The sequence below is a fragment of the Polistes dominula genome, unplaced genomic scaffold (genome assembly GCF_049000335.1).
Source record: "Polistes dominula isolate Pdom_NZ unplaced genomic scaffold, Pdom_raw_medaka contig_37, whole genome shotgun sequence".
Lineage (NCBI taxonomy): Eukaryota > Metazoa > Arthropoda > Insecta > Hymenoptera > Vespidae > Polistes > Polistes dominula.
The window spans coordinates 493,859-507,500 of NW_028301169.1; the positions used below are offsets into that span (position 1 = coordinate 493,859).

General features: G+C 32.5%; 2 protein-coding genes across 10 annotated transcripts in view; one reads left to right on the forward strand and one right to left on the reverse strand.

Moving 5' to 3' along the window:
- Positions 1-13,642, forward strand: part of LOC107069921 (protein pangolin, isoforms A/H/I/S) — a 199,238-nt gene that overhangs the window by 181,917 nt on the left and 3,679 nt on the right. For 3 of the 9 annotated variants that reach the window (XM_089179055.1, XM_089179045.1, XM_089179046.1), the window contains one exon: positions 6,018-13,642. This exon is cut by the window's right edge and continues 3,679 nt beyond it. In XM_089179055.1, the coding sequence (XP_089035181.1) occupies positions 6,018-6,639 (622 nt within the window). In that variant the 3' untranslated portion in view covers positions 6,640-13,642. Of the gene's footprint in view, positions 1-1,310; positions 2,283-2,555; positions 2,797-3,869; positions 4,372-6,017 lie in introns of those variants that run through there. The other 6 variants (XM_089179047.1, XM_089179048.1, XM_089179049.1 and 3 more) reach the window with 3 other exon arrangements.
- The window catches only part of LOC107069920 (uncharacterized), an 11,060-nt gene continuing 9,756 nt past the window's right edge, over positions 12,339-13,642 (reverse strand). The window contains 1 exon segment of the mRNA XM_015327640.2: positions 12,339-13,642. This exon segment is cut by the window's right edge and continues 7,323 nt beyond it. The gene's annotated coding sequence lies outside the window, so the exon portion shown is untranslated.

Genomic DNA, 13,642 nt, shown 5'->3' on the forward strand with positions numbered 1-13,642 from the left:
TTACCAAAGTAGGACCAAGTGTGATAAGCAAAGGTTAAATTATAATGAAGGAACATACATTCTTCGTTATCGTATTATTCGTCTTTGGTACATTAATAAAAAAAAAAAAAATAGAAAAAAAATTATAATAAAATCGCATATTATTATTATTATTATTATTATTATTATTATTATTATTATTATTATTATTATTATTATTATTACTCGCGGTTGTTAGCATATTCTCGGCGTGTTTAAATGTATCTTTTTCTTATTCTTATCGTCTTTTGTACTCCGTTCCGTCATCCACATGTTATCGTGGAACTTGAAAGTAAAAGAAAGAAAAAAAAAAAAAAAAGGGAAAAGTTACACACAAAATAAATAAAAAAAAGAAAAAAAAAGAGAAAAGAAAAATAAGAAAAAAGAAAAACAGAAAAAACAAACAACAAGGAAAGAAAATAATAAAAAACCAAAAGAAATACCGAAAAAAAAAAATCGATGACTAATATAATAGTCACTTGTCGTCAAAATCATCCACCCTTTTTTTTTATGCACGGTAACGGGCCAGTAAAACAAAATCTTCTCTTTCTCCCGCGTCATTTTTCAATTTAACAAATTTTACATTTAATCTAAACGATAATAGAAAAAAAGAAACGACAAAAATATATTTCTCAAAAAAGAAAAAAAAAATGGAAAAATAATATCGCGCAAGGATCAACAACAAAAAAATAAAAAATAAAAAAAACCTAGTGCGCGAATGAATGGTCAGAAAATGTGTCTTCCAAAGGATTAACCAGAAAAAGAAAAAAAAACAAAAAAAAAATATTGGAAAGGAACTAAAAAAAAAAAAACATTGCGAAACAATAAGAACAATAGTTGAAAAAATATTTGGACAAATAATATAAAAAAAAAAAAATAAACAGAAAAAAATAGAAAAAGGGAACGTGAAAAATGAAATAAAATAAAATACCAAAAAAAAAAAAAAAAAAAGAAAAAATACAAAAACGAACGGAATTTCTCTCCGATATATTATACATTTATATACATATATATACATACATACATATATATATATATATATAAATGTGAATATGCAAAACACGTAAATCCCGACGAATCGATAGGGACGGCAAACAATATTCTACTGTACTTTGCTTGTAAATATCTCTTCTAGAACCACACTGTAGTTTCTATCGGTAATCACGAGCCATCACCACCCGTTTTAGTGCCACTAACCGCCGTAAACATACATGTATATATATATTATATATATATATATATACACACATATATATACATATATATATACCGCTCTCTTTGCACCCGTGTAGTGCGCCCAAAAACGCCCCTCTACTCTCCTCCCGGCTGGGCTTGTGAATTGTCCTGGACGTCATTAAAGGGGCGAAAACGAATCCCATCGGCGTTTAGTGCTATACAATATTATTATTATTATTATTATTATTATTATTATTATTATTACTATTATTAATATTAATATTAATATTATTATTATTATTACTATTAACTATAAGAGATAATTATTATAGCAATATCAACTGATTAAAGTCCCGGTTTGTTTCTCCAATTATTTGTTAATTATCGATCACGTAGCTAATTCCAAGGATTATCCAATTTCCGGCTCCGATTCAAAGTCTCTCTCTCTCTCTCTCTCTCTCTCTATCTCTCTATCTCTCTATCTATCTATCTATCTATCTCTATTTCTCTCTCTGATTTTCATAAGAAAATTTTTCAAAGTATAATTAGTGGCAGCTCTTTGAATAAATCATTTTGTACATGGGCACATTTGGGAGACATATTTTCTGATTAGTACGAACGAAAATAAATGCAAACAAGCAAGCAAGCAAGCAAGCAAGCAAACAAGCAGTCAATCAATTCGCGTTCACCATATTCGGTACATATAAACATTATTATTATTATTATTATTATTATTATTATTATTATTATTATTATTATTGTTTTTTTTTATTATTTGTATTATATCTCCGCGTACTCTCTCCTACGTACATTTTTGTTTCTTTTGATATTACTCCCCCTCCCCCTGAACGAGTTTGTTCCAGCGAGAGGGGTCGGCAACGACGATTAACAAACAACAACCCCTTCATGCTGGGATTCCCATAAGGTAGAGTGAAACAGGGGATGTGATGCTCGTTGCCGGCCTCCTCACCGTTTGGTAAAATAATAATACAATTCTATATAAATAAATAAATAAATAAATAAATAAATAAAAATAGTTTTGCACAAATGATATATAAATATATATAATAATAAAAAAAAAAAAGAAAGGATATATTTGAAGGAAAATGAAATAATAAGATGACGAAAGAAGATGAAAAATGAAAAAAAAAAAGAATAAAGAATAAAAAAAAAAGAGAAAAATGAAAGAAAAAAAAAGAAATAAATAAAAAAACATATGATACATTAATGTCGGGATGATGATGCGTGTGGGTGACGAGGATACGGTGTTGTTGTGTACTAAGCTTTAAGAGAGAAGGTGGGATTAAGTGACGATGTTCGATGCGAGCGCCCCTTTAATGGCTGGTGGTTGGTTTTGGCAGCCCAGTGGAGCATGGAGCGGGGATGGGCATCCACGCGAGTATAATCCATCATGGTGTGGGAAGTAGCGCGGGGTCCGGGGTCGGGGCTGGAGGTGGTGGAGGGACGGTTGGGGCGACCACTGCCCCGCCAAACACCAACACTGCCTCCAATACCTCCTCACCTCAGCAAGAACCCACTTATGTTAATCTCTAGTCAAGCCTATCGCCTCCCTTCTACTGCAACACTTCTTCTTAAACAGTGGTCAGTCCCGACTTAAACCTAAGGGGCTCGCTTAATGCCCTCGCTAATGCCCCATTTTATTGCTCGTTGTCTCATTTTTCGCGGAATTCTTTGTTTTTTTTTTTTTTTGTATGTCATTCTCTCTAATTGTCTTTGTTTTTTTGTTTGCAACGACAAAATTCGAGCCAAAGAATCGAATGAGTGTGCCGAGTGTTTGTTTGTTGTTTGTTTGTTTGTTTGGTGTTGTGTGTCTGTGAGAGAGAGTGAGAGAGAGAGAGAGAGAGAGAAAAGATGACCGACCGAAGAAAGAAAGATAGAAAACAAAAAAATGACAAATGAAACAAGAAAATGCATATAAATAAAAATGTATGAAAAGAAAGGAAATAAAAATGATGAGCAACGAGCAGCCCCTGTGGCATAGTGAGCGGCCAAGCGACGCCCTGATGCTCGCATTGTTTCTCATTGTTGTGGCTCTTTACAGCTTATTATTGTTATTATTATTATTATTATTATTTGTTATCGTTTAGTTGAACTTTTTTAATCAGTGTTGCTCTTTAGCATGGATGGTCTGTAATACGTATATGCATATAATACATATTTATATATGTATAATAGGTTTTTCTTTTCGGTTTCGAAACGTTTTGCCATACATATATACTATATATATATATATATATATATATATATATATATATATATATATATATATTTATAATAATTATGTTTTATTTATTTTCTATTATTGTTATTAATTTTTTTTTTTTTAATCATTTATTAATACATTATTATTATATACGTTATAGAGAGTTGTAAGTTTCGCATTTTTGGCATGGCAGTTTAAACATACGATTACGACGATGGTGTTTTTACGGTTTTATATATATATATATATGTTTTTATTTTTAATTATTTTTTTTTTTTTTTGAAGTATCTCTAATCGTTTATCTTTGACATAACATATATACATATACATACATATATATACATATATATATATATATATATATATATATATGTATGTGTAATTTAGTGTGCGTAACAATTTCCTTTTTTAAAACAAGGATTAGGGAATATATGTTTTTCTATATTGAAAGACGGCGGCCACACACACACGTCACGGGTTTCTCGTGGATTTTGCAAAACAATTACCAAAAAAAAAAAAAGATAAGTTCATTCTCAAAGTTTCTTCCCGTTTTCTTGTTTTAATATCCTAATTAATTATCTTACGTTGATTGTGATTTTTAATTTTTGTCTAAAAATAAAAGAAAAATATATTTGTGCACGCGCGTGCCGTCATATAAAATTTCAATTTGTTTGAAGAATATTCTTTTACGTATCATTCATTAGCACCTTGCTTTAATCTCAATTCCTCGTCAAAAATAAGATAGAAAAAACAAAACGGAGTGATTTTTCAACGCGTGTCCCAACATTTTTTTTTTTTTTTTTGGCAAAGAGAACAAGAAAGCCAAATCAAATTTGTTTTTTGGTTATCTTTTTTTGTGCATAAAAAAAACCGACCGATTGAGATCGTTGGCGACGGTCTAGAACGAAAATTAATATCAAATCTTAATCAAAAAAAAAAATAAATAAATAAAAGTTCGAATTGTTAATTTAACTCAGCTGAGAGATGAAAAATAATGAGAGCCAATGGCCAGAGCGCGGTGTACGTCTCGACTGCGAAGCCCCCTGCGTGTTGGCTTCATTTTCAATTCCAAAATTTATTATTGCAGTAGTAAGCTCCGATGCGCCGCCTATTATTTATTATTCTCTTCTTCCTTTTATTTTCTATTTTTTTTTTTTTTTTGATTTTTCTATTTTTTTATTCCTTTGCCATTTTTTATTGTACGTCAATCGACGCAGAGCAGCAAGCAAAGCAAGCAAGCACAAGCAACGGGTCAAAATCAAACAGAACAACACAAACGTTAACTAAATTTCATTTCTTTTTTTCTCCGGCCTATCTATTCTATTATTTATCTATTCATCTATTTATCTATCTATCAGATTTTGATCTCTTCTTTTCTCTTTTTTTTTTTTTCATTTTATTTACACCCTCAACACTTTTCTTTTTCTTTCCCCATTTTTTGATGTTTCATTCATCACCCCACACCCCCTCAGAGAACGCACGTCGATTAGAAATTTTTCCAAGTTCCACGTAACATACAACCCCCAATCTTTAAAAAAAAAAAAATGAAACAAAAATATACAAAGAACATTAAACCAAAAAAAAAAAAAAAAAATCATCGAACTAATTTGGGTTTTGTTGAGATCGATCAAACGACGAGGGGAAACAAAATTAATCGTCGAATCTTTTTTTTTTTTTTTCATTTCTTTTCCCATAATATTGCTGTTTAATCGTTGTTAATATTAATTTTATTATGGTTGTTGATTGCTAATATTGCTATTAATGATTAATGATGATGTTTATGATGAATATGACATGATAATGATAATGATGATGATGATGATGATAATTTTTGTTCCTCCTTGTTTTCTTGTATTGTTTACTCATTAAAAAAATTTCTTTTTCTTTACCCCCCCCCACGTAATTACGTATATATATGTATATATATATTTATTTATTACATACATATATACGTTAAATATCCACTTGTTGACACACGTTATGCTTGCTAAGTCTTAACTTTTTGAAGCATGGCATTTGCTACGAGTGAATCGTATCGAGCAAAGTAAACAAACGCGACGTTTGTACGAGCGCAGGACATCCGGTTTTTTCCATTGACAAGAAACCTTCTTAAAAAAAGAACAAAATAAGACGTGCTTTAATTAAGGATGCAAAAAGAAAGTATTTGAAAAAAGGATATTCTTGCGCTCGTGCCTTCGTTGCTACAAACTACGAGTGATCGCATGTTAATTATAGTTGGTATATATTATTATTAGATTATATCTAATCTTTGACATCGACATTGTACCCTTTTCTCTTCTTATTGATCAACAATTATACATAAACATTTATTTTGATGATATTTTCAATAAATAATTCGATTGAAAATGGTACAACGTCGCAAAGATGAAAAAAATAAAAAAAAAAGAGATTGAGGTGGAGAAAAGAAAGAAAATTAAAAAAAGAAAGATTGAAAAAGACAGATCTCTTTTTGCAATGCAAAAGAAAAAGAGAGTAAAAGAGAGAGAGAGAGAGAGAGAGAAAGAAAGAGATAGAAATGGGAAGATAAAAATGACAAAGTATTAATTAATTGAACTAATCCGATCACCCTTATTTCCAGACGTAAGAAGAAATGTGTCAGGTATATGGGGGAGGGAGGAGAAGGCGACGGCGAAGCCGATGGCGAAGGTGAGGACGATCATTCGGAGGATAATTTAGGGAGCGTGGGGGAGGCAGGTACACCCGAGGAAGACGAATCCTTGAGCAGTCCTGGAGGTTTGTCGGCATTGTCGAGTTTGGCCAGCCCATCTTTGGTGTTACCATCGCCATCGAGTCTTGCCAGCCCGTGTCCGCGCCCTTTGACACCTCCAGTAGTAGTGCCTCCTCCGCCATTACCCAACCCGAGTAGCCAACAGCAACAGCAGCAACAACAACAGCAGCAACAACAGCAGCAACAGCAGCAGCAGCAGCAACAACAACAGCAGCAGCAGCAACAGCAGCATCAGCAGCAACAACAACAGCAGCATCAGCAGCAGCAGCAACAGCAACAACAACAGGTTCAAGCACAGGGCCAACAGCAGCAGCAACAGCAGCAGCAACCGCATCGTAATCCAGTTGGTACGAATCCTCACGACATCAACAATCCGTTAAGTGTAAATCAACTTACCGGTCAGTGTATAAAAAGTGAAGTTGTACCAACCCCACCCTCGGGTCCCTCCAATCCAGCGATCAGCGTTACGTAGCCCCGGGTGGACCCACGTGACAAGACTGTTGCAACACACGGTGTCATCCAAGGGGTCCATCTACGTATCTACTGTGCGCGACAGAGAGGCTGGACGATGACGATGACGATGACGATGACGATGACTATGATGACGGTTCATTTGGAGAGACTTATTAGTTCGATCGATAATCTAACCATGTTAATGGACAAAATAATGGTTAAATGTTCGTTCATTGCTACTCCTACGACTGCTACTCCTACTCTTCCTCCTCTTCGTCGATCGATGACGTTCATCTTGGAAGAACGTAGACGACGTATCGAGAAACGATTGGAAAGAAAAAGAAGAAGAAAAGAAAAACTAAGAAGAATAAAGAGAAGAAGAAGAAGAAAAAGAGAAACTAGGAAGGGTATCTCAATCGTCGTCCTCGTCATCGTTGACGCCATATTGAAGAAGAACTTTGTTCTCCTTCGAATTCGGTTCTTCGCCATTTTTTATTATCGTCGTCTCTTGTGTTGTTTCTAGCGAAATATACAAAAAAAAATTATTAAATAATAATACTAAATAAATAAATAAAGTAAATAAAATAAAATAAATAAAATAAAATAAAATAAAAAAAAACATATGATGAAAATACGGCGAGAACGGACGATAAATTGTATTCTCGAGATTTTTGAATCGAGGAAAGAAAAACAAGCAAACAAACAAGCAAGCAAGCGTCGTCTTTGTTTAAACGAACGTTCTTCTGATTTAAAAAACACGCGCGTATAGGGGCGTGTATATATATACATTTATATATACACACTTATATAATATGCACGATATGTGGGACGAATGAGTACTACTACTTCCGAGGAGAGAGAGAGAGATTCTCGTTCGGTGGATTTATTGTCCAAAAAAGTGTGCCAGCAACTACAAAAAAAAAGTGTATCTCTGTGTGGTCTGTGCGTTTGTTCTTTTTTTTTTTTTTGCGCGCGCGTCTCTTCGCCAAAAACAACAACAACCAACCAATCCAACCAACAATAGCAACAACAACAACACAAGCAACAAAAAGAGAACAAAATTATCGCGAGAAGAGAAGAAGAGGACGGAGCCATCCCTCGACCACCAACCCATCCCCGTCGTCGTCGTCGTCGTCAACGATGTAACTCGCGTTTCGAACGATTCTACTTACATGATACGTGTATTTAATTACAATTGTGTATTAGTCGTTCCTCTCTCCTCCACCACCTCCTCCTCCACCTCCTCCTCCTCCTCTCGACTGTCTTCATTTACCGTGCCAAAGCGCTTCTCGGATCAAAAAGGGGTTTTTGACGATTATGCGTGTGATGACCGAGAGCGAACGATGATCCTATCGATCATCTAAAAAAAACAAAAACAAAACAGGAGATAAGCATATGTTGTGCTGCTCTTAAATCTAATCGTTACTTATCTTTTCATATTATTCTTCTTATTTGCTCGTTATCATCTTCATCACCACCTCCACCAATCACCACCATTATTATTATCATCATCGTCATTATCTGTAATTCTGCAATTCATCGGATTCATTATTTAGTTTTACGTTTAGTCATTTGTTCGTTTGTTTACCCATTAATAATAGTAGTAAGTAGTTAGTCCTCTTCCTCTTCTTCCTCTTCCTCAAACACGAGGCTCCGGACGATCAAAAAACAACACAGAAAAGCATCACGAACGAATGGATTATTATATTTAAACACTTTGTTGTATTATAACAGTATATTTAATATTATCATCTTTTGATCATTTTCTCTCGATTGTTATCAAACATCGAGAATTTAAGAACAAATTCTACGATAGATTAACACATTGCCAGCCGGCGACCTAAGAAACATTTAAAGCCTGAGCGCCGGCAACGTATCGGCCCACTTAATGGTATAACAAATGAAGATCGGTGTAACCATGGCAAGTAAATACAAATCGATGTGTAAAACACTCATACCAGCAAAAAAAAAAATCCACATCATCGTGGGGCAGCTACTCAAGCGACAGTCTCAGAAAGCAGCGTTTTCACGGGGCCCGGCGCTCAAATGACAGTCTCAGAAAGCAGCCTTTTCACGGGGCCCGACTGTCAATGTGTTAAGAATGAATGAATAAGAGATAAAGAAAATAATAAATAATTGCGTTTACTTATCAAAAATGTATATGAGGAATTATTATTAATTACAAACATTTGGTGCGATAAAGATGAATGAAAAAACAGGCTTAAACTTTTGCTTTTTTTTATTTTTGTTCTTTAATTTAACTAAGGGAAAAAGTAGTATGCTGTAGAAAGAGAGAAGAAGTACTCAGGACCAATCATAGAAAATGAATAATGAAAATTAAAAATAAAAAAAAATATGAGATAGAGAGAGAGAGAGAGAGAGAGAACGAGAATGAGCGCCAACGAGGACACAAACAAACAAACAAACTGCAGCTCGTAGTCCTTGTTACGTTGTGATGCCAATGACTGTCAAAGTCATGTGTTCCTGTGCCAGCTATTATTAAAATAATTAATTAATATTCGTGAACAGCTGAAAATGAGAAGAGAGACAGAGAGTGAGAGAGAGAGAAGAATGAAAGAAAGAGAAAGAGAGGATTAGGATTGATACAAATTCACTCTCTTTCTCTTAGACATTTTTTTTTTAATTATAATTATTATTAACCAGTTAAGTGTGACGATCTCTGTGCACAGAGTGCGCGCTCTGGTGTGTGTCACGATAATCAAACGATGACGGTTATAGTCGTCAAACACAGAGTAAAGTGGCGTTGTTCAAATATTGGATTATCAAAAAGACAACTTTTTATTTTAGAAAAATGAACAATTTTGTTAGTTATGTATACACAAACACAATTTCTTATTATACAAAAAAAAAACGGAAAAAATCGAATATTTAATACAAGTTAACAATTTATTCTTAACTCTTTTTGTTTTGTTCACCTCTAAACATTTGAAACATATTCAAAATTAACGAATATAATTTAGTTTTACGCCAAAATTACAATTTCAATATCTAATTGTAATAAACTTTTAACGCATGACGGATATAGACGTCATAACACAAAATTTTGCCACATCTCCATGACGGATATAGTCGTTAAACACGCTTAATTGGTTAATTTGTTCATTCGAAACAACTACAACTACAACAACAACTATGTCAAAATAATCCTACCCCTTACCCCCACCCTCTACCATCTTTCCCCTTCCTCTGTGTATGTAATTTGTTATTTCTTTAAAAGTCTATATTTCACGCAGCCCGATAAATAAATTAAATTTAGTAGCAGCTTATATAAGATTTGATCCCGTTCTTTTTATTATAATTTTGTTTGTTTTTGTTTGTTTTTTTTGTTTTTTTTTTTTTTTATTTGTCTCTCTCTTATTCTAATTTTTTATTTCTACTTTTCTTTTTTTTGCAGAATAAACAAAAAGATACTTCACAATCCCGTTAGGCACATCTGGTAATATGATTTTGAATTATCATCTTTATACGAAAAAAAAATAAAAGTATATTTTTTTTGTTTGGTTCACGATCATCATCATCAGCATCCATCTACAGAGAACGAACGTCCATTGAAAATATTTCATTTGTAAATGAAAAATTTGGCATTTTAAACAAAAAAAAAACGAAAAAAAAAGAAAATTATTTTATCTGTTCGATTGATTATCTTTTTTCTTGTTTTCTCTATTACTATTATTATTATTATTATTATTATTAGTAGTATTATTATTAGACTATTATTATTATTATTACTATACTATGTATATACCTGTATATATATAGTGTATATGTAATAAGAGAAAAGAAAAGAAAAAAAAAAAAAAACAAGAGGGAAGAAGAAAAAAAGAAAAGAAAAAAAAAGAAAAAACGCGTCGAAAGTAAATGCCGCCCCACACACGTCACACATGGATCTCCCATTGCATAATAAAATATTTAAAACGAACTTTACGTAGGACAAATATCTCAGGTAAAATCTCACGTATCCGATTTTTTGAAGCAAAGCAAAGCAAAGCAAAGCAGAGAGCAGAGAACAAAGCAGAGCAGAGAGTAGAGCCCTCCCTCCCTCCTTCCCTCCCTCCCCCACGGTGCTTTTTACGCGTGAGTGATACTAATTTTTTGTTTGTTTGTTTGTTTTTTTTTTTTAATTTGTTAATAAAAAAAAAAAAGTAAAAACAAACAAACATCCAAATTTTGGCAAGACGAAGATCAAACAAAATGTGAATATGCGACGACGAAAGAATATGCTATGCGTTTAAAGTGCAATCACTAAGAGCTTCCAAAAATACAGGAAAAAAAAAAAAAAAAACAAAGGAAGAAGAAAAAAAACTCTGACCGAGAGGACGCGCGCAATTATTTTTTTTTTTTTTTTGAAAATTTCACAAGTTAGTTTGTTTTATTTTATCCTTTGATTTTTGTGTGTTTTTTTTTAAATCCTTCTTTTGTAGATACAAATTTTTTTGTTTTGTTTTTTTTTTTTTTTATTATAATTGTGTGTAACACTATATTTTGTATTTTTATTGTTTAAAGACGAAGCTTCTCCTTTTTTTTTTTTGTTGTTGTTACAAATATTTTTACTCGTTCAATTTATCCTCTTCTACTCTCTCATTTTCCAATTCTTTCCCACCCCCCCCCCCACTCATTTTTTCTATCCTTCATTTTTTATTTCTTTTTTTTTTTGTATTTTGATTTTAAAACAAAATTCGTCATCTTTCGTGTATCGTAATTTTGGAAAAATGTGCATGCGCATTTTTATGTGTCAGAGAAAATATATATATAAAAAACAAATATTTTTTACCATCCATTTTTACATTAGAGCCAAGTTCATTTATTATTATTAATTATTATTACGATTAATTATTATCTTTACTATTATTATTATTATTATTATTATCATTTATTATTATTATTATTATCATTATTATTATTATCTATCTTTATTATAATATCATTATTATTATTATTATTAGTTAAAATATTTTTTGCGTACAGAACGTAAATAAACGACTGTAGTTGTATCAAAGATTTTTAAAGCGTACACTTTTATCGATCAAAATAATTATTACGTATTGTACGAAAGTTAAATAAATAAGTGTATGAACGTGTCCTGTAAACATGTGTCAGAGTGTGCGTGCGTGTACATGTGTATGAATAAGCATGTGGAAAAAAAGAAAGAAAGAAAGAAAGAAAGAAAAAATAGAAAAGAAAAGAAAAGAAAAGAAAAGAGAGAAGAAGAAGAAAGATAGTAGAAAGTTTTAAAACGTTAAGTTCTATAATTAATGTGTTGTCTATTTTTTCTTGTTTAATTTTTATTAATGCCCACTTTTTTCTTGACGCGCGTCGTTGATATATAAATGTTTTTATTGTTATGCGTATTGAAAAAGAATAGGAAATGAAATGAAATGAAAAAGAAAAAGAAAAAGAGAAAAAAACAAACAAATTACGATATTATTAACCCTCTTTTGACTGCGGCGCGTTCTCGAACCAATCCATTAACCCTTTCGCTACAACGGGCGACTATAGTCGCTCTCCATGAAATGCCACTGACGTGTACTACGGGCGACTGAAGTTGCTCAACATAAAATGCCATTCACATACTACCGGGCGGGCGACTATAGTCGTCGCTATGCATAAAATGCCCCCTCGCATTGTACATTGTATAATACAAATGACGAACGATTAAGTTAATATGTTTAAATAATATCAATATTTTTATTTGTGAAGTTTTCTTTTTTTTTTTTTCAATAAACACCGTCAAACCAACCAACTCGGGTTGCCATGAAAGCATAAACGCAGCCGTTGTGTCAATTTTATCGAGCACTGTGCACATTTTTGGCGCGAATCGTACGTTCAGCGAAAATACTATGGCGGAGATAGTCGCCCGTAGCGAAAGGGTTAATATGAGCGACTGTTTTTCCGCTGACTATTGACCAAAACAGATGATAATGGCAAATAATATAAAAATATGAATTTAAAAAAATGTCTTTTTGAGTAGTTTTGTTGCTAATGTTACACATCACAATAAATTTCATGTTAATAACCCTTTCGCTAAAGGGCGTATTTTCCGCGGTGCTACTTTTACTGTATGGATGGGGGCTACTTAATACGTGCAGCATCGTACGTGCACATTGCACTTTATTTGTAAGTAATTATTGTTGTCGATATTAACGATTTTTCATTAAAAGAAACAAAACACTAAAATTACATGTCCAGTGTGTGACGAACTGCATATGTATGTAAAATACGCGATATTTTATGGAGGGCAACTATAGTGTGGCCCGTAGTAGCGAAAGGGTTAAATTAATCGGTAAAACAGCAATAAATGTGTCATAGTAAAAGTAAACAAATGCAGAGAGCGTATATATACGTCTTTAGCAGTCAAAGGGTTAATGTTTCCCATTTGAATTATATTTCCCTTAAAGAAGAAGAAGAAGAAGAAGAAGAAGAAGAAAAAGAAGTTGCGCTTATCGTTTTTATTATTTTATATTTTTATACACACACTTGCGTTTTATTTTTCTCGATGATGATGCGTTCTGTGACATGGAGAAGAAAATCTAATTAATGACAAATAAAAGAAACAAAAGTAAAAGGAAAAACAAAAGCGAAAACACTAACAATTATTGTTCGAATAAAATTAATTAACCAAATTATGATGGTTCGATTTAAGTAACAAAAACATTTTTGTTATGAGATTTAAAGATCCTAATGTGGGTCAGTAATTCATATACAGTCTTTTGTATGAACTTTAATGAAACAATTGATTTGATATCAATATTGTATCAAAAATTTTCAACTGTATCGAACAATCATAGTATTGTATTGTATGATGTTATTATTATTGTCCAATGGAAATTGGGAATGGGCTGATCTCGATAGGATTTAATTGCGACTACATTGTTTTGATCAATAATAATAAAATATTGTGGGACGAGTGCCTTCATGCTAAACTTATTGGGCATTCGTGAGAAGGATTGGTCAATGGGCCCTGAATAGCTCAATTGGTTAAAAGAGAGCAGTCGCCCGTGGTT